This window comes from Urocitellus parryii, chromosome 3 (genome assembly GCF_045843805.1).
Source record: "Urocitellus parryii isolate mUroPar1 chromosome 3, mUroPar1.hap1, whole genome shotgun sequence".
NCBI lineage: Eukaryota > Metazoa > Chordata > Mammalia > Rodentia > Sciuridae > Urocitellus > Urocitellus parryii.
Window position 1 is genome coordinate 212,032,212 of NC_135533.1, and position 20,565 is coordinate 212,052,776.

A 20,565-nucleotide genomic window follows, 5' to 3' on the forward strand; every position below is an offset into this window, starting at 1 on the left:
CCCAGCCCTGCATTCTTAGTTTTGATTGGCTGCAGTAGCCAATGTTTTGAGTCCAGTGACTACTTTGCCCTTGGGAGATACAGGAATGACACAGGATAAAGGCATTTAAAATGCTGGTTTTGGTGTTGTGGGTGTAGTTCAGTGGTGTAACATGTCCTTAGCATATATGAGGCCCTGGGTTCAGCAACCCCAGCACCCAAAAGTTGTTTAGTGTTAGATGTTTTACTCATTTAATCCAATGAATGATTGACCAATAATTTTAAAAAATTAACAAATTCTTTAGTGTAGCATCTATTTTAGTACTAATTTTAAAATCTAATCCTTTAAAAATCTAAAATTTACCAGATGATTGAAAATGCCTTAAACTTCGTTTCTGACGTATACATCAATTAAAAAAATTCAACTGTAGGTACTGAACCCAGTAGTAGGCCTTGGTGTCATTCACACAATGTTGGTTTTGTAGGCATGTAATTTTAATTTTGATTGTGTTAGGATCTCACAGCTGTTTGCCTTGAGTCCTGCAAGAGACTTTGAAATTGGACTTTTCAACAATGCAGTTCTGGTAAGACTTCGAGATGCTTGGAAATGGTCTAAAAGCATTTTCTGTGGTGAGGTGGGTATGAGGCTAGGAGCAGAATGCTACACTTTAGACTTGGAATGTCCCTCAAAAGCTCTATATTAAAGTGTTAAGTCTACAGCTTGGTCTTATGAAGGGGAGGGCAGTGTAAAAGATGTGGGACCTAGTGGGAGGTTTTAGGTCACTGGAGGTGTGCCCTTGAAGGGTATAGTGGGAACCCAGCCGTTTCTCTTCTTTGCTCCCTGGCCATGAGGTGAACAGCTTTGGTCCACCATGTGCTTCCTGCCTTGCCATCATCCCAGAAGCACTGGGGCCAATCAATTATGGACTGAAACCACCCAAATTGTGAGCAAAAATTGGCTTTTTTGAAATTTTATGAGTGATCATTCCAGGTATTTTGGAATAGTAATGGAAAGCTAACAGATTATTTCATGGCTAATAAGAAACAGTATTTTATATTTTATTTTTTAAGAATTTTTTTTAGTTATTTGGATCAAACCCAGTGCTTCACACATGCCAGGTGAATGCTCGATCACTGAGCCCCAACCCTAGCCCAATGAAACAGTATTTTAAATTGCATGAGTCTGTAGAATTTTTTTTTTAGTTCTTTTAGTTATAGATAAAATTAGGATCCATTTTGACATAATTATACAAACATGGAATGTATTTGTTCTAATTCAGTCCCCAGCACTTCCCGTTTCCCTTTCCTCCACTCTACTAATCTTTCTTGCATGAGTTTCATAATCAGATTATGGCTTGATAGGGATGTGATATCAAAATTATTTCAGGATGTAAAAATTAATAACCTCTGAAAGTTGTTAGATGTATGAGAATTTGCTGGCTAAGTTTGATGCTACTGTAGCAATTAAAGAAAAAAAATCAGACTATAGATCCTGCTGTCTCAGACAGACTTTAATATCATATTTAAAAATTTTGTCTGATATTTTTACATGAAAATGCAAAACTACAGAAGATTCTGGTATAATGCTTCAGAAAAGCCCTTTGTCCTGAAGCTGTGTCAAATTTATTGTTTTTCCTTTCATTCCAAATAATGCTACAAAGTGAAGGGGAGGGATTTTTAGTCATACAGATGTCTTACTTTATGTCTGTCATTTCTACCCTGGGGGGGGTAAATACCCTTGAATCTTTTTTTTAATATTTATTTTTTAGTTGGACACAATATCTTTATTTATTTTTATGTGGTGCTGAGGATCAAACCCAGGCCCTCGCATGTGCTAGGCAAGTGATCTACGGGTGAGCCACAATCCCAGCCCCACCCTTGAATCTTTAACTTTAGTAATTTGGAAGTTTGGCTACAGCTATGTGAACAGCAGCAAACAGTCTGTCTCAAGATGGTGGAATGAGACATTATTACCCTTACCCTACTTACAGGTTTGATTGAATCAATGGTGTGATTCTACATCCAAAGAAATGGAAATTTGAGATCTGTTTGTGTACAATGAGTCAAAATGCATTCTTCTGTTATGTATAACTAATTAGAATTTAAAACAAAAAGAGTCTATCTCAAGCAGAATGCACATACTTAGAAGAATGTGACTGCTGAAGGGTGGCAATGTGTTGCAGCTACTTAGGAACTCAGTTCAGGACCAGGAGTAGATGGGTATTTTCGTGTTAGAAGTTTCAATATTTCAATTTTAACAGCAAATTAGAGCTTTTCATAGATTTAGGTATCCCTCCAGATTTAAGGTCATATGTTTGTTATGAATAGTAATACAGAAAATATGAGTATAACTTCCATCATTGCAGAGAGAATTAAGTAGTGCCCAAGCCCAAGTTCCTGTCAAGAGGGGGTAAAATTCCTCTAAATTCAACATGATAAACTTCAGATGTATTAACTGGTACAGCATCTTTAAATTATTTCAATTGAGGAACATCATTTTCCTTGATTTCTCTTAGAAATAAGGATGTGGAGAAAGACAGTATTGTTTGAGAAAATTGAGTCCTCTAAAGCAAAAAAAAAAAAAAAAAAAATCTGAACAAAAAGGGAAATTCCAGGAATGGCTTATTTAATGGCTTGCTAAATGAAGGACCCAGATTCTCTCTGGTCTTTCTTTTTACCTCAGCATGTATCTTTGGGGAACCACTTTGAATGACCCATGCCTTCCAACCTGAAGTGAGAGGCTCTGACGGATCACTACATTTCCTAGTGACTTGGGCATTGTCCAGGTTCAGGAAGTTGAGGGTGTGTCTTCAGATGTAGGTGTGTCACCCATGGGGTTGAGCTACACTCACCTGTTCCTTTGTAATATACCCCTTTGCCCTGTTTGGGATAGAATGTTTCATGGAAATGCCCTTTGTGTATCCCCTTCTCTTGCTCTGCCTTTGGGTGTGGCCTTCCTAGATGTTAGTCAACCTGCTGAAAGCAGATATCAGGAAGCTAGACTCAATACCCTGAAACCTGACCACTTGCCTCATTTGAATGGCTTCTCCTCAATGAAAGGGTTCAGCACAAGCTCTCTCTCTCTCTCTCTTTCTGTGGACCCTTAAGGTCAGAGGAGCCGTCACAGGACCAAAGAAAAAGGTATCTCTGTCTCTTGTGTGGTTGCTTAGTGCAGGCCAGTTCTTCATCGTTATTTCCTTTATCATTAAATGCCCTCTTAGTCTATCTTTGTCTGGTGTTAATATATACTGGATTGCTTGTTTTCTTTTTTTTTTTTCTTACAGTATTGTGGATTGAACTTAGTGGTACTGTACTACTGACCTACTTCCCCAACTCTATTTATTTTTTATTTTGAGACAGGGTCTCACTAAGTTGCTGGGGTTGGACTTGAACTTCTGATCTTCCTTTAGCTTCCTGAATAGCTTGGATTACATGCATGGACTACCATACCTGGCTATTCCACCTTTGTTAAGTATAGTGCATGCATGGTATTCCCTCCTACATAAAAAAAAGTGACCTAATGTTTAAAATGCTTCTCATAAACAGCTTTTCAAAAAACAATTAGCAGGCATGGTGGAACACAGCTATAATCCCAGCAATTTGGAAGACTAAGATAGGAGTATTAAAAGTTTGAGATCAGCCTGGACACGTTCGACTGTCTCAAAATAAAAAGTAAAAAAAAAAAAAAAAAAAAAAAGGTTGGGGAAAGTAGGTCAGTGGTGACAAGCCTTTGGGTTCAACCCCCAGTACCACAAACAAAAACAAAAACCAGTCTATTGATAATTCTAGTTTTCTAATTGGGATGTTTTGTCCATTCATAGTAAATGTAATTACTGGATTTTAAGCTAGGCTTGGTGGCACACACCTGTAATCCCAGTGTCTTGGGAGGCTGAGACTGAAGGACTGAGGGTTCAAAGCCAGCCTCAGCAAAAGTGAGGTGCTAAGTGACTCAGTGAGACCCTGTCTCTAAATAAAATGCAAAATGGGCTGGAGATGTGACTCAGTGGTTGAGTGCCCCTGAATTTAATCCCTGGTATGCTGTCCCCCGCCCAAAAAAATAATTTTTGCATGTTAGATTTAACCGTGCCATTTGCTATTTTATATTTTTCCCCCATGGTTTTGCTTTTGGATTGATCCAAGTGCTTTTTATTCTTAAACATTAAATGCTAGTTTTTTGTTAAACCATTTTGTATTGTTACTAATCCATCTGTCCTACTGTCTCAGATGTGGAACACCTATATAAACTTAAATACAAAATTTAATTATGTGACATAATTATATAATATAGATGAATGTAATTATAATATTAACTAATATCATAATATATATAAGCTCTAAATTATGGTTTCTGACCTATTTGAATGCACCTGTGTCAATTTTGTTGAAATATTTGCAGAATTGAAAACGTGGAACAGGTTAATTGTTCCTCTAAAGCAGGGTCTGAGACAGAATTAAGCCCTACTGCCCTAAGGAATTCATTGAATGTAATGAATATGCATCAGAATGTACCATTCTAGAATTCAGAAAACAGTCATTCACATAATTTTCCTATGGGATTTACTGGCAAAACTCTGGTTGAGAAAAGCTACTTTATTAAGATATCCTTATTAAATCTACATTAAATTAGTATCTTATCACCTCAACAAATGAGATAACGTAATTCCATTTTCTTCCTCATCCTTGAATCTATTGTCATTTTACTTTTCCTCATGTTATAAATTCATACATTATTTAAACAATCAGTAGTTTTAAAATTTTTCAAAAATTGTATTTTATATCGACCCACCTATTTGCTTTTCCATGTTCTTCAATTTCATTCCATAAATCTGTGCCTCAACTGGGATTATTTCCCTTTGTGCGAAACACTTCCTGCAGTATTCCTTGTAGCTGTAATCTACTGGCAGTTGATCTCATCAGCTTTTATTTTGTCTGAAAATACAGTTAGTGTTTATTATTTCTGCAGTGCTCGAGATGGAACCCATGGACTTGATCATGCTACACGAGTGTTCTACTGTGCTACGCCCCCAGTTCTAAATCTTTACTTTTGAAGGATTTGAAGAGTACATAATTCTAGTTTTGAGTTCTTTGCCTGCTTTAAAGATACAATTTCATTTTCTCCTGCTTTAATGTCTGCTGACAAGACAGCTATGATTCTTTCAAATGTCTTTTTCTTTCTCTTTATTCCTTTAAGATTCTTTAATTTTTTTAACAGATTGACTATGATTTTTGTAGATATGGTTTTCTTTGCATTTATCCTGCTTGGGTGTGCTGAACTTCTTGAATCTGTGGGTTCAAGTTTAGAAAGCACTCATTGTTTTATGTTCTTAGGCTTGCAGTATTTCTGTTAATATGTTTTTGAATTCACTGACTGCCCCTCGCCCCATGTCAAGCCCACTTACAGAATTTATTTCAGTGATAAGAATTTTCACTTCTAAGATATCTATTTGTTTCTACTTTAGATATTCTATACTTCTATACTGTAGTTCTATGTTATTTCATCCATCTAAATTTTTTCTTGTTTTACTATACTTGTGATAATTCTAAAGTCCTTGTCTGCTAATTCCTATTGTCTATGGGCCAACTTATATTGGTTCTTTTTTTCTTCTGATTACTTTAATATTTACTTTTTAATTTTAGTTGGACACAATATCTTTATTTTACATTTATGTGGTGCTGAGGATTAAACCCAGTGCCTTATGCATGATAGGCAAGCACTCTACCACTGAGCTACAACCTCAACCCCTCTTATAATTATTGATAAGATTATCCTGCTGCTTCATATGGCACTTAATTTTTAAAATTGTTTGTGGAACCTCAAAATTTGAAAAAAGAAAAGAGGCTTTCTCCTGGAAGGGAATCACCTTTCTCTGTCAACTCATCAGTTTCAACCATTCAGAGGTTGAGATGGGGCAGTCAGTTTCAGTTCACTTCTGGTTTCAACCATCTTGGGAATAAGAGCTTTCCTGTGACTGTTTCAGGCCATGTGGTCTGTCAGGAATCTAAATACAGAAACAGGAAAAACTCATTTCTTTCTAGGCTGGTGCCCAGCCTCTCATGCTCCTGTACACTCAGCAAAAGCTTCAGGGGGGATAAAAAGTACTGTAAGGAAATACCAGTTCTGAGGATCATCCCTACTACAGTGCACGGTAACCCAGTGAGGCCACACATACTTCACTGGTCTTTCATTCTCCAGTGAAGTTCCCCTGCCTGTGGAGCCTGATCTTCCACCAGCCTGTTCCCAACCAGGGAAAAACAAAGAGGGCCTCATCCTTGTCTGCCCTGTAATTCCTGTACCCTCTTTGTGTCCGAAGATCTCCAGTCTTTAAAGATGTTAAACCACAACTGTTTTGTTTTTCCAGTTGCTACAATGGATTCAGAAGGGTCCAGTAAACCTTCCCCATCCAATCTTTTTTTTTTTTTTTAAAGAGAGAGTGAGGGAGGAGAGAGAGAGAGAGAATTTTTAATATTTATTTTTTAGTTGGCGGACACAACATCTTTGTTGGTATGTGGTGCTGAGGATCGAACCCGGGCCGCACGCACGCCAGGCCAGCGCGCTACCGCTTGAGCCACATCCCCAGCCCCCCCCCAATCCAATCTTGAAGTGGAGCTGTATAACTCTGGAACTTTCAAAATCTCAAATCAATCACTTTAGAACCAAATCATTTCCAAATTGAATCTTCCAATAAATGTATTATTTTTAATATTTTAAAATTATTGTTGGACACAATACCTCTATTTTATTTATTCATTTTTATGTGATGCTGAGGGTTGAACCCAGGGCCTTGCATGTCCTAGGCGAGTACTCTACCACTGAGCCACAATCCCAGTCCCGAATGTATTGATTTTTAAAGGTCGTCTTTAATACTAGATTGGCTTCAAAATAGTTTTGGTAAATTGTATTTATTTTTTCCTTATGTTGCCCAGGCTGGCGTCAAACTCCAGGGCTTAAGTGATCATTCTACCTCATTCTCACTCGTGGCTGAGTCTATGACCAGATTCTTTTGGTAAATTTTAAATTATTCTTGTATGTTAGTGTTACATTTCTATTCTTGATAAATTACAAGTTTGTCTTTATTAAGATATTAAAGTTGTTTCCAGCAATTTTACTAAAAAAAAAAATTTGTTTTGATGTGGTGATGAGGCTCAAACCCAGGACCTTGCACATGCAGTCAAGTGCTCTTTAACTGAACTATTCCTGGCCCTAACACTTTCATTATTTCTAATAATTTTTTTATTTTATTTTTATTTTTTTTAAGAGTGAGACAGAATTTTTTAATATTTATTTTTTTTAGTTATCGGCGGACACAACATCTTTGTTTGTATGTGGTGCTGAGGATCGAACCCGGGCCGCACGGGTTTCTTTTTGAAAACTACCTACTTTTATAAATGACTTTTGAAGGCTTTTGGGTTTTATAGTCTTTGTCTTAATTTGTTTTCCTGCTTATATTGTCTTCATATATTGCCAGAATGTGTTCCTTGATTTTCTAAATTCTCAATTGTTTCCATATTGCTTGTAACTTTTATAGGGCAGAATTCAGTAGTACAGCCATCTGTAGATATTCAGTGTGGAATATTCAAATGTATTATATAATCCTTCCCAAACCCAAAAAGGCATGTCAAGCACTGTGCTATTTCTTTGAAGTAGGTGTTACAAGTTCCTGTCACCTTGGCGAAAACATCTTAGCATGCTGCAGACAGCTGAATTCCTTTACTAGGTTTGGCCTACTTCCTGTCCTATCATTCATATGTACTTTACTAAAGCATTTAAATTTAAAGTACTTGATATTTCCTTCTTCTCAGGGCTAGTCAGCAAATAATCATCAATATAAAGGACAGCTGCAGATGAATAGTGACATGTTACTGCAGGCACAGCATTAACTGAGTACTGAGAAAAGATAATTTGCTCTTATCTTTACAAGTTGGTATGGAGAAAATGGCATTAGTTAGGTCAGTAGGTCACATCTATATAAAGTGAATTAATGAGTGCTTCATTATTAGGGAAAAAGGATGTGCACTACTATAAGAATAAAGGGACACTTAGCAGAAACATGTAAAATCAGTAAACTTATATGCCATCCTATTATGGTGCCTGAAAGTAAAAGAAAGGAGACAATTCTTTAAAAACAAATTATTTGACAATTCAGTTATGGTGTGACACTGTAGCATATTTCTCAATAATTGGCAGATCAAGAGATAGTTTGTAATTATACAAATTAAAAAAAAAATTACCCAATGGATACATGGATAGATAGCCTGTTATATTCAACAATTAGAAAACATAGGTTTCAACCATACATGAAGGATTCATAAAACTTGAATACACATCAGCTAAAACAGCTGGAACTGAAATCAGTTATAAGTGAAACTTCTCACAAGAGTAGTTTAGCTGGGTGCAATGGTGCACGCCTGTAATCCCAATAACATGGGAGGTGGAGGCAGGAGGATTGCCAAGTTCAAAGCCAGCCTCAGCAAAAGTGAGGTGCTAAGCAACTCAGTGTGACCCTGTCTCTAAATAAAAAATACAAATCAGGGTTGGGGATATGTCTCAGAGTCCCTGAGTTCAATCCCTGGTAAAAAAGAGTAGTTTAAACAGTTAGGAGTTTATTTTCTCATATAACATGAAATTTAGAGATAAGCAGTTCAAGATTGGTGCAGGTAGATATTATGTATCCTCTGTTGTGTCATTAATATCTTGTAACTTTTATCCTCTTGATGATGTATTTCTTAGGAAAAAAGAAAGGATAAGAGAAAGGGCAAATGGTGATAAGAAAATGCTAAATGAGATGTTCCTATTTCCATGAGATTCCTTAGAAGCCACATTCAGTGACATCTGTCTTCTCGTTTTAAGGACTGTGGATACATTTGGCCAATCATATCGCTGCAAGGTAAGTTGGGAAATGAGTGCTTAAACACTGTTTCAATATTGCCAAATTAAACAAAATTGTGAGATTTTTATTTTAAGGAATAAGGGGGCAGAGAATGAATACTGGGACAGTAACTAGTTCTATCAGCTACGTACACCACACAGCAAGTTTCTACCAACTTTTTACATTTATCTATATCATTAAGACTATGCATTCTGACCAAAATGAGTTAAAATAAAGTTAACTAAAATATACATAAGATCTGCCTATTAATAAACTCACTTCTAACTTATCTGTGGGTCTAAAATATCTTGGTAGGAATCAGACATTATTTAGTACTAACTTATAATATTACATTATCAAAACTTTTGTGGTGTGAGTCAAGCAGTTTACTGATATATTGTCTTCAATGCTTATAAATTAATGAGTTATGGCACTTTAAGGATGAAACAGTCTTTACTGATAAGAACTAAGAATTGTGCCTCAATACTTTTTCCACATGGTTTACAATACAATTTCTCTCCAGTGAGTTCTAGAATGAGGAATGAGACATGCAGGACAACATAACCTCCTCAAAAGTCATTTCATTCACAGACTTTCTGTCCTGTATGTATTCGCTTGTGCATTATAAGGTTAGTGCTTGTGCTGAAGGCTTTCCCACACTGCATGCATTTATAGGGCTTCTCTCCAGTGTGTGTTCTCACATGTACCCTCAGGCAAGAGGAATTCCTAAAGGCCTTCCCACATTCTTTACACTCATAGGTTTTCTCTCCAGTGTGAGTTCTTCTGTGCACAATAAGATAAGAGCCTGTGCTGAAGGATTTTCCACACTGATTACACTCATATGGTTTTTCTCCAGTGTGAGACCGTGTGTGTTTCTTAAGGGATGACTGATCAATGAAAGCTTTTCCACAGTCAGTGCATTCATAAGGTTTCTCTCCAGTGTGGGTTCTCACATGTTTTTGAAGGGATGAAGGAACAGTGAAGGCCTTCCCACACTCCTTACAATCATAGGGTTTCTCTCCAGTGTGAGTTCTTTTGTGCACATTGAGATGAGAGCTCTGGCTGAAGGATTTCCCACAATGATTACACTCGTAAGGTTTCTCTCCAGTGTGGGATCTCATATGTTTCTTCAGGGAGGACTGAAAAATGAAGGCTTTTCCACAGTCACTGCACTCATAGAGTTTCTCTTTAGTGTGAGTTCTGACACATTTCTGAAGGGACAAAGGGTCATTGAAAGCTCTCCCATATTTGTTACATTCCAAGCTCTCCTCCACAGTTTGTATTTTTTTATGAACACTAAGGGAAGACTTTGTTCTACAGTCAGTGCGTTCATAGAATTTCTCTCCAGTATGTATTTGCTCACATCCTGAGAAGGAAAAGTGAAGGCTGAAGGATACACCACACTGATTACACTTGTAAGCCTTCTCTCCTGTGAGAGTTCTTAAGTGTTTTCTAAGGCATGACTCCTGATTGAAAACTTTCCCACAATCCTTACATTCTAAAGTTTTCTCTGCAGTGTGCATACTCACATGACTTTTAGTAGTTGAGGGACGTTTGAAGCCTTTGCCGTATTCTTTATATTTATAGCATTTCTCTTCCTTGCAATGACTGATACAAATAAGGTAAGGGTTCTTTCTGAAGAATCTTTCTATAGGTTTCTTGCCAGGTTGGGTTGGTACCTATTGAATAAAAAATAAGTGGTGATTAAAGGCTTTCTGACATTAATCTCAACCCTAGGAATTCCCTTCCATGTGGATTTTGCCATATAAAAGTAGTAGATGATTATGACTAATGTTGGTTATGACTTTTTTGTTGTTGTTTTTTATTTTTTTATATTTATTTATTTTTTATTTTTCGGCGGACACAACATCTTTGTCTGTATGTGGTGCTGAGGATCGAACCCGGGCCGCACACATGCCAGGCGAGCGCGCTACCGCTTGAGCCACATCCCCAGCCCATGTTGGTTGTTTTTTAAGGAGACAGAGTATCACTAAACTGCCCAGGCTGATCTTGAGGCTCAAGTGATCTTCCTGCCTTACCCTTTGAGTGCTGGGACTACAGGTATGACTTTTGCTGTATTAGTTTTTCAAGGTGAATAAGCTATTGAGCTTTGTCCAATAGAGTTTCTCTAGTATGAATGAAAAATTAATTATGTATTAAGTACTTAATACTAGAACAATATTTAAGTAAATATTGTGGGTATTATCTGTGAAGCAGCAAGTACTAAATTAGGTTTATAGATTTCTCTAATACTGCCTTCTAGAAGCTTTCTGAATTAGGTTTATAGATTTCGGACCTAGAAACTTTCTGAATTAGGTTTATAGATTTCTCTAGTACTACCTTCTAGTTCAGCTTTCTGAGGAGTAAATGCCTCTTCCTCAACTCATGCCCCTGGATTTTAGAGTAATGTTGTTTTTTACTTGTTGTTAATTCTCATCTTCTATAAAGAACCAGGAATCATTCTTAGCAAACTTTAAGTACTGAGACTGAACCCAGGGCTTTATTCATGGTAGGCAAATGCTATGCCACTGTACTATATCCCCAGACCGTTCTTTTGAGACAGGGTCTTGCTAAGTTGCCCAGGCTGACATCAAATTTGTGATCCTCAGTGTGATACCATCCCTGGCATCATTTCAGGTACATCTTACCATTTTTATGCCATTGGATGTTGTATTCCCAGGAACATTCTGCACAGGAATTGAATCTTTTAGTTGAGTTTCCCAGTCTGAAAAGCATAGGGAAATTTTAAAAAAAAAATTTATTTTTTAGTTGTATTGGACACAACACCTTTATTTCACTTATTTATTTATTTATTTACTTATTTATTTATTTATTTTTTTTATGTGATGCTGAGGATCAAACTCAGGGTCTTGAATGTGTGAGGCAAGCGCTCTACCGCTGAGCCACAACCCCAGCCCCGGGGAAATTTTTTTTTAATAATCATTGGGAGAAAAGGCTAGGATGAAAAGAAAAGCAAGCAGGCCCCTGTTGATTGGTTTACAAACCATAATAGTAAATACAAGAAAATGTTAAAGGGAAAATGCATCCAGAGACCAAACCCAAACAAACAAAAGGCTCTGGGAAGAGATGTTAAGAATAGAAACATGCAAAGGAAATGAGAGGAATTTATTTGGCAAGGATTCTGGAAGTTTGAGAAAATAAGATGTGGCATTATCTGGAAAGCAAAATAGGAACAACAGAAAACAAAGCATTCATGAGGTATTGAATTTAAAGAGGAATTAAAACAGTTCTTTCTCTAAGACCTAATGAAAGTATGAATGAAGGGACTGATAAAAAGAAAATCAGTAATGGCTTCACCCTTTTTTCCCCTGCACTGATTCATTCCCAAATCTCAATAGTCAAGACTGTTCCATCCAGTAACTCCTTTCTGCCCAAGACTCACCTTCAAAGGTGCTTTGGAATATTCCTTTCTCCTCTGTCCTCAGCTCTTCTTGTTCTACCTCGGAGATGAGACTGTGTTTGCAGAGCTGATACCCTATATGCGAGGAAAGACATATGACGCGGGGGGACTGTTAGGAGACAAGAAGACTTTCCACAAAACTGATTCTATACTTTGGCCTCAAAGGAGGCTGAAGATGGTTAAGTTCAGCTTTAGAAGTAGTAATAATCAGAGTAGAGCTCCTTCACAAGGCCCAAGAAGGAAACATTCTGTGCACCATAGGAAAGTGACCTTTGAAACTCAGGTCCAAGATCATACACAGACTACAAATTACCTAAAGCTTTTAATGAGAGGACCATCCATCCCATTCTTTTCACAGACTATAATGCAATAAGTGCTTAAGAACTACTTGATTTGTGAACAAATGAATAAATGAATTGCACAAGCCTTACCCACTGAGGCCAGGTTCCTAAAGTTCTCCAGCATCACATCTCTGTATAAAATTTTTTGAGCAGGGTCCAGCAATGCCCACTCTTCCTGAGAGAAGTCCACTGCCACTTCCTGGAAGGTCACTGAATTCTAAAACATCATATACACAATCTGGCTCAGCCAATGACTTATCTTCAACAATGAGTTGGGGAAGATGGATGAAGCTGATAGGACTGGGGAAGGGATCCAAGGCATTGAAAGCCAGGACAAGTGTCTGAGGTCTTCTGTTATAGCCCCCAGGCTCAGTTCTCATTAAATCTTCATCCCCTGGGCCATCTCATCCAGGCTTATAGCTTTAGCAGGTTTTTAAAGACATGGTTGACCTGATCTTTGCACAATTAGGTTGTGTGGACTCTTTGTCTTACTTAGATCCTACATAGATAGGGCGGGCTGCAGGAATAAAATACCTGAGAAATTAATAATGTTTTTTTTTCCTAGTGGAATTTTTCCCATAGACCCAGCAGAGTATGGAATCCAGAATTCATACTTCATCTGGATGAGAATCCAAAAAAAAATTTAAAAATGTAGTAGCTTTTCCTGACATTCCCTCTTAAAAAGCCCACATAATGGGGAGAGGACTGGGTCAGCCACAGCTGGGGTGTAAAACTGCAAATCATGCATAAGAGATGTGCTTAAAGCACAGTAACATTTTATTGGAAACTGAATTATTTCCTACATACCTGTGACCAAGCTGGCAGCAATCCTGCAGCCATTCTTTCTCTTGGATATTTCTGCCCTAGCTGGACATGGTCCTAAGCAAACAGAGCTAAAAGAGAAGAAAGATGTTCATATTCAACACCTACAGATACAGAAGCTTCCTTATATTTATATAAGAGTTAAGATTTGTTTTCCTATGCAAGAACATAGTATAATTCTTTTCTTTTTCTTTTTTTTTTTTTAATATTTATTTTTTAGTTTTCGGCGGACACAACATCTTTGTTTGTATGTGGTGCTGAGGATCGAACCCGGGCCGCACGCATACCAGGCGAGCGCGCTACCACTTGAGCCACATCCCCAGCCCCATAGTATAATTCTTACATAATATGTACTTACTAATTTTTCTTTTTGAACTTCTTTCTGGCCTGAACCACTGCAAAGGCTTGTAGTCAGTAACAGTTAAGGAGCAGTGTATCTTTATAGTGTCAAACTGTCTCTAAATGCCACTTACTCATGCAGAAATCAGGACTTACTAGGGAAAGAGCCGAGTACTATACAGAACAACAAATCTTCAAGGTAGATCTAAAGTATTTTGTACCACACCCTTGGTTTAAACATCTTTAAAATGGGACATACCTCTTAGGGTTGGACTGAGTAGTTAATGTATGTCAATTACTCAGTTCAATAACTGGCAATCCATAGAGGTTGGTAGAAATTAGAAATTATCATTTGCCTGTATTTCCTTTTAGGTGAACATATTTTCATTTAATAATAAAAGGATCATACTACAGAACAATGTTCATCACACTTAGCTGTATAACTGAAGTCATCAAAATTTAATACTGCCAAACCTGACAGCAGAGCTGGGATATGAAATCAGATCTCCTTCACTCAGAGCCCACCTCCAAGGCCCTGACTGCAGGTGCCTGCACCTGATTATATATTATCTCCTGAGAAATCCTACTTTTGTGCATATTTCTTGACACACTTAGCTTAACTATCTATCGATGAGAATACCTCATGGTAGTCTAGGAGGCCAGCAGAGAAGTTCCAGCACACTGCTGGAGAAAAAAGAATGATTATGGATATGTTGAACATAGTTTGCTCCCTAATTGCATCATAGAAAACAGTGAATCCAAGAGCTTTGTGTAGGCCAGCTTGACCCTATGGAATTGGAAGAAGAAAGACAGATTTGAACATTTCAGGACACTGGCCTAGGGAAAACAAATGGGAGACTCTCAATCAAGAAGGCGTGTAATTTTTTTGGCGGGGAGGTACCAGAGATTGAACTCAGGGGCAATCAAACACTGAGCCAATCCCCAGCCCTATTTTGTATTTTATTTAGAGACAGGATCTCACTCAGCACCTCACCATTACTAAGGCTGGCTTTGAAATGTGCAATCCTCCTGCCTCAGCCTCCTGAGCCGCTGGGATTATAGGCATGCACTGCCGTGCCCCGCAAGAAGGCACATAATTTTAAGATGAAAAAAAAATTTCAGTTCTTGGAGATATAAATAATGGAAAGAAGATGTTAAAAATGCAAGACCACTCAATGCGTGTATACTTTCAAAAACTGACCTGAAATAAAGTTTTCTCTTAACCCCCCCCCCCCAAAAAAAAACAAATTGAGAGATTTGGCTGTTTTTAAGAGTTTGGAAATAATAAGGTCTGTGGTCAAATTGGTAGATTATGAAGAAATAATTCCCTAAAAATAAGATTGGTAATTTTTTAATTTTTTTGATGCTGGGGATTAAACTCAGGGCTTCATGTATGCTAGGCATACATGAAACCCAAAGTCTTTTATCCAGTCCCCTAAACACTAAAATTGATAATAAAACAGTAACAGGCATAATCAGGGAAACTAAGTTGAAAAGAAATGGACAAAGAGCTAAGTGCAAATGATAAATTTCTTTCATCTTACTGACAGATCAAATGTTTTAAAGATGGATGGAAAGTGATGGAAGTTACCAAAGCAACCTCAGAAACCAAATGGACTCAATATTCTCAGGAAAAAAGTATATCTTCAAAAGCTTTCTACTTAACATTTCCAAATGTACTGTACATCTTATAGATAATGGCTGTTTCTCATAAAGAATCACATCTTCCTTTTATCTCACCTTGGAGAACTTTCTCCATTGTCCTCAGCTCTTCTTGTACCACATGAAAAGTCAGACCAGGTCTACGTGGCTGGTTCCCTGCTCTTAGGGAAAGCGACATGATGTAAGAAGAATGTGCAAGGGATGACAAATATTTCCATAAACCAAAGGCCAAGATTCTGTTTTTCTGGCATTCTGACCATTGTCAGGCATAACTTGAGAAATAACATAATCTTTATGCTCCAAGTAGTCAGCCAGTGAGCTTTCAAGTGAACTACAAATACAAACAGTCTATATTTCTCTTTCATTGTGTAACAAAAGAACAGTGATCTTTCCTCTGAAACATAGGCTTAAGCTTGTACAGTTATGAAGCCTTTTATCCATGGAGAAAACAAAGACAGTACAACAAATAGAATTCCATTTCTTATGAGAAAGTCACTAGACAGTAAGTCTATGAAAGGAACACCTTTGGTTTGTTTATGATTGCATTGCTTTTAATATGCAATGCATATTAAAAGAAGACCCTAGAATATGATACTTAATATTTATTCAGGAAAAACTAAATTGAAGAAATGGTACCAACCTTACCAAATGGAATTAGATTCTTGTAGTTCTTTAGCATCGCATCTCTGTATAAGTTTCTCTGAGTTTGGTCCAGCAAAGTCCATTCCTCCTGGGTCAAGTTCATATCCTCAAAGGACACTAAGTCCTAAACCATCATAGACACACTGTGTGAGACAAGGAGCATCCCCACTATGTCCTTTGGAGAAGAATGAGGGACCCAATGCTTTGAATAGGTTCCATGGTCTTCACTGCTCTTCTCTTTTCTATCTGTTCATATTTAGTAGTGACCTAATTTAGTCACATGGCATCTCTTTCACCTGACTGTATCTTACCACGATAGACTGTGATCCATTTTGGCCTTATTTTTCTCTACTAACAGGTTTTAATGTAGTCTTGAACACATTATAGGCACTCAAATAAATGCATAAATGATATCATAAAATTCTCTGAGAGAAGTACATGTTAATTCTCTCCTTTGCAGTCTATCATAGTAAAATTAAAGAATGAAAAACATAAATGAAATTCAGAATGAATTGGTAAGTATTGGAAAAACGGCATCACTTCCCTATGTAATCTGTTAACCACATGAGAGGCTATAACTTGAGGAAATCTGCCTGGAAACTTAGTCCCTAAGTCCTATTTGTTTGAAGAAACTCTTTTCCACTCAGGGGAAATACAGTTACTTGATAGGAAGCAGCATACTTTTCCATAGAAAAGTCAATTTCCTACTTACCTGAGAATGATTTGTCAGCCACTCAGTCACCATATTTTCTTCTTCTGATTTTGCCTCATGAAGACATAAAAAGCCTTGAAGATCCTGAGAAGAGGAAATAAAACTTGAGAACCCAGGATGCCCACAGTTTTCTACTCACAAGCCTGGAAGGCACTTCATACAAATTCTAAGTGGACACAAATTCTAAGTTGCCTTAAAATGCTGAGCAGCCTGTGATGTGTGTGCCAGAAACAGTAGCAGCATAAGTTATTATCATTATGGTTTGAACATGAGGTGTCCCCCTAAAGTTGTTGTGTTAATGAAAGAATATTCAGCAGTGAAATGATTAGATTATGAGGGCTGTCACCTCATCAGTGGATTAATCGATTTGATGCATTAGTAATTTGAATGGAATAGTAGGTGGTAACTATAGGCAAATGGAGTGTGGCTGGAGGAAGTAGATCTCTGGGGGTGTGCCTTTGGGATTATATTTTGACCCCCGCTCTTTAATCTCTCCATTTCCTGGCAACTTTTCCCCAGCCCATCCTTTTGCCATGATTCTGTCTCTCCTCTGGCTCAGAGCAATGGATGGACTGACCATGGACTGAACTTCTGAAACTCTGAGCCCAAAATAAACTTTTCCTCTAAATTATTCTTGTCAGGTGTTTTGGTCACAGTGACAAAAAGGTGATTAACACAACTAGATATAATCTATCCCTAAAGAACCTACCAAAAACAAAACAAAACAAAACAAAAAACCAAACCAACTATTTACTACTGCAAGACCAAAAATTAATACATAAAAATCAACTGGGGTGGGTTGGGGATATAGCTCAATTGGTAGAGTGTTTACCTTCATGCACAATGCTGTGGGTTCAACCCCCAGAACTACCATCACCACCACCACCACCACCACCACCACACACACACACACACACACACACACAAGTAAATAAATAAAATAAATCAATTGGGTTTCTATAACTAATAATGAACTATCCAAAATAGAAATTAAGAAAACAATCCCATTTCAAGAGAATCAAAAACAATGAAATACTTCGGAATAAATTTAACGAAGATGATCAAAGGCCTGTACACTGCAAATATACAATGTTGAAGAAGACAGATATAAATGTAAAAATATTCTGGATTCACAGATTGGAAGAATTAATGACCTAACACCTGATTTGGGGATGTTTGACATCCAGAGACTGGCGTGCCCTTTTTGCTTGAGAGTCGTCAAAAAATTAGCACCCAGGTAGCATGAAAACCCTCTGTCTTGGTTTGAATTCTGACCGTGTCCTTATATACTAACCACAATGATTCCTTGCATGATCGAACTTCATTCAGGCTCTTGAACCTTTTCTGAAGCTCACCTGCACAGCTCCTTGTGAAACCCAGTTTTAGCAAGAACCCTGTTAAGTCACGGTATCAAGAACTCCCGTCTTCCTAGACACTCCTCCATTTTAAAGCCCAAGGGGTGAGCTGGGCAGAGCCCGGTGGTAGAGCGCTGGCCTAGCTGCGTAAGGACCTGAGTTCCACTCCGGACACACGACCACCAAAAAAGGCTCTAGGGAATATACAGGCTCTGAACTGGGACAGAGGTGATGATTTGGGAGCAGTGTAGGCCTGCTCTTCTGGGCGACCACCCTGGGTTTATTTATAAGCATTCCACCCACACTTGTCCTTGGTGATCTGATGCACGCGCTCCCTCACAACCTCAGCACGTCTCCCTTTCCCCCGTCCAGAACCGACACCCACAACCAGAACAATTCCAAACGCTCACCGAGACACTAACTGCCAGGCTGGTGAAGCCAGGAGGCAGCCAGAGCCGGAGTCACCGTGGCCTGGTCGGCAGGGATGTTACTGAGGAGGCTTCCGAACAAGGAGCACAGCGCCTAGCAGAGCGCGCGAACCCGCCCGCGCCCGGGGACCCAAGCACCCCAGCGGCCGCTTACACTCAGGCCGGCGCAGCGGGCCAGGGCTCTCGGAGACAGTGGGAAATGTGGATCCCGAGCGCCCACGGGAGGCCGGAGCACGCAGCACTTCTCTTTTAGACCCTCCCACTCCCAGGTGACCGCTCCCGGCAGGGTCAGACTTTGAGAGCTCTGAGAGAGAAACTTACCTTCAACGCGGGAGGAAGCCTGCGGTCAAGAAGGTTGCCACCACGCGCACGCGCAGACCCAGGCGGGTGGCGCACGCGCAGACGCGCAAGTTCTGCAGGGGGCGTGGCTCCGGAGGAGGGGCTGGTGGAGGGTCGACTTCCCTCTCCTTCAGTCCAGTCTTTGTTGTCAGCAAAGACGTGGATTGGCTTGGCCAGGAGGGCGAACACCTGATTTTGGGGTCATTTGACACCCAGAGTCCAGCGTGGACCTTTTGCTTGAGAACTGTCAAAAAATTAGCACCTACGTAGCATGAAAACCCCTCTGTCTTGGTTTGAATCCTGACCCTGTTCTTATATACTTACCATAATGATTCTGGGTATGATCAAACTTCAGTCAGGCTCTTGAACCTTTCTGAAGTTCACTGGCACAACTCCTTGTGAAACCCGATTTTAGCAAGAAGGCTGTTAAGTCAGTTTATCCAGAACTCCTTCCTCCCAGTCCTCTATCTGATCATCCTTGATATTAAAGAAAAATCTGAAAATGAAGTTTATTTGAGAAAGAAAAAGGCTCTAAAACCCACAGGAGGTGTTCCAGATTGAAGATGGTTCTGTTAGACGCTAAGCGAGGTTCTCGCACCTTTTTACCAAAGCGTCCTTTTTGTTTCAGCTAAAACTTTCTGGAGAAACTTACTAAGAACCAGCCAAGGTGACCACGTCAGTCATTCTTTTAGGCACCCAGCAGTAAACTTGGCTCACTGTAATACTGAACTGAGTAGACCCAGAAACGCCAATGTCTGCCATCCTTCCTTCCAGTTGAGCATGCTCAGAAATGTGCCCACCCCTACATGCGATTGTCTGTATAAATATATATAGGTTCACAAAATAAAATGCACATACTTCCTTTCCTCAGGGAGAGCATTGCTTTGCAAATAACTACAAGTGCTTTCATTCCTCACTGAGGGTAACAAATCCTTCTCTATTTTTTTCTTTGGGTACTAGGGATTAAACCCAGGGGCACTTAACCATTGGCCACAACCCCAACCCTTTTAAATAATTTATTTAGAGACAGTGTCTTGCTGAATTGCTTAGGATATCACTAAATTGCTGAGGATTGAACTTCAATCCTCCTGCCTCAGTCTCCTGAGCTGCTGGGATTACAGGCATGCACCCCATGAGCCAGCTTTTTCTATTCATTACCTTCTGGTTGCTCACTGGGTCCACATTGATCAAGAAAAGAACCTATTACATTAGGTTATAATTCAGAGTGCCCCAACCAAGTCTGCCCACTATATTTATTTATTTATTTATTTTTATTTAGCTGAAGAAAAGGAAGTGAAATGCAGAAACAATCTGATTGGCTACAGTTAGCATTTGCCGTATATGCACTTGGTTGTTGAAGCATCTGCTTTACATGAGCATGGGCTGATCAGGTGGCAGCCTGTGGGTGGCTGAAACTTGATTACTGTGATTCGATGAGACTCCGGTTGTTAAGGTTAGACCCAAATTGCTTACTCATCAAGCTACAATCCACTTCACAGGGGCTGTTTGAGGCCAAACTTAATTTAACAATATCTAATCAGGTTCTTAGCTTTTAACATCCTGGTGATGTATGATCACTTTGGCCTGTGTTTAGCAAGAAATCTGTTAGGATGGTTGAACCAAATTTCCCCTTTTATCGGTGATAGTTTCCTCTTAGTA

At 38.8% G+C, this 20,565-nt stretch overlaps 1 protein-coding gene and 1 long non-coding RNA gene across 3 annotated transcripts; both read right to left on the minus strand.

The window, feature by feature from the left end:
• Nucleotides 1-9,399: 9,399 nt before the first annotated feature.
• On the minus strand, nt 9,400-13,447 carry LOC113190493 (zinc finger protein 177-like). 2 transcript variants are annotated; one of them, XM_026399826.2, is made up of 5 exons: nt 13,415-13,447; nt 12,698-12,824; nt 12,249-12,341; nt 11,494-11,570; nt 9,400-10,056 (listed from the first exon to the last, which is right to left on the minus strand). In XM_026399826.2, the coding sequence occupies exons 1-5, from the start codon at nt 13,445-13,447 to the stop codon at nt 9,427-9,429; spliced, it is 960 nt and encodes a 319-aa protein (XP_026255611.1). In that variant the 3' UTR covers nt 9,400-9,426. The 2 variants fall into 2 exon arrangements, with proteins under 2 accessions (XP_026255611.1, XP_026255610.2); XM_026399825.2 differs by having other exon boundaries at nt 9,400-10,524.
• Nucleotides 13,448-16,076: 2,629 nt separating this feature from the next.
• On the minus strand, nt 16,077-18,976 carry LOC144253698 (uncharacterized). The gene is made up of 3 exons (XR_013343370.1): nt 18,889-18,976; nt 16,785-16,868; nt 16,077-16,196 (listed from the first exon to the last, which is right to left on the minus strand). It is a non-coding gene; the product is annotated as an uncharacterized LOC144253698 (long non-coding RNA).
• Nucleotides 18,977-20,565: the final 1,589 nt, after the last annotated feature.

Excerpts from the sequence above, each read along its gene's own strand:
- LOC113190493 (XM_026399825.2), bottom strand. The coding sequence starts at position 13,447 with ATGGCTGCAGGATTGCTGCCAGCTTGGTCACAG. Across the intron at positions 12,342-12,697 it reads TAGGAACCTGGCCTCAGTGG|GGTATCAGCTCTGCAAACAC; the intron begins GTAAGGCTTGTG and ends CCTCGCATATAG. Across the intron at positions 11,571-12,248 it reads ATTCCAAAGCACCTTTGAAG|ACTGGGAAACTCAACTAAAA; the intron begins GTGAGTCTTGGG and ends TATGCTTTTCAG.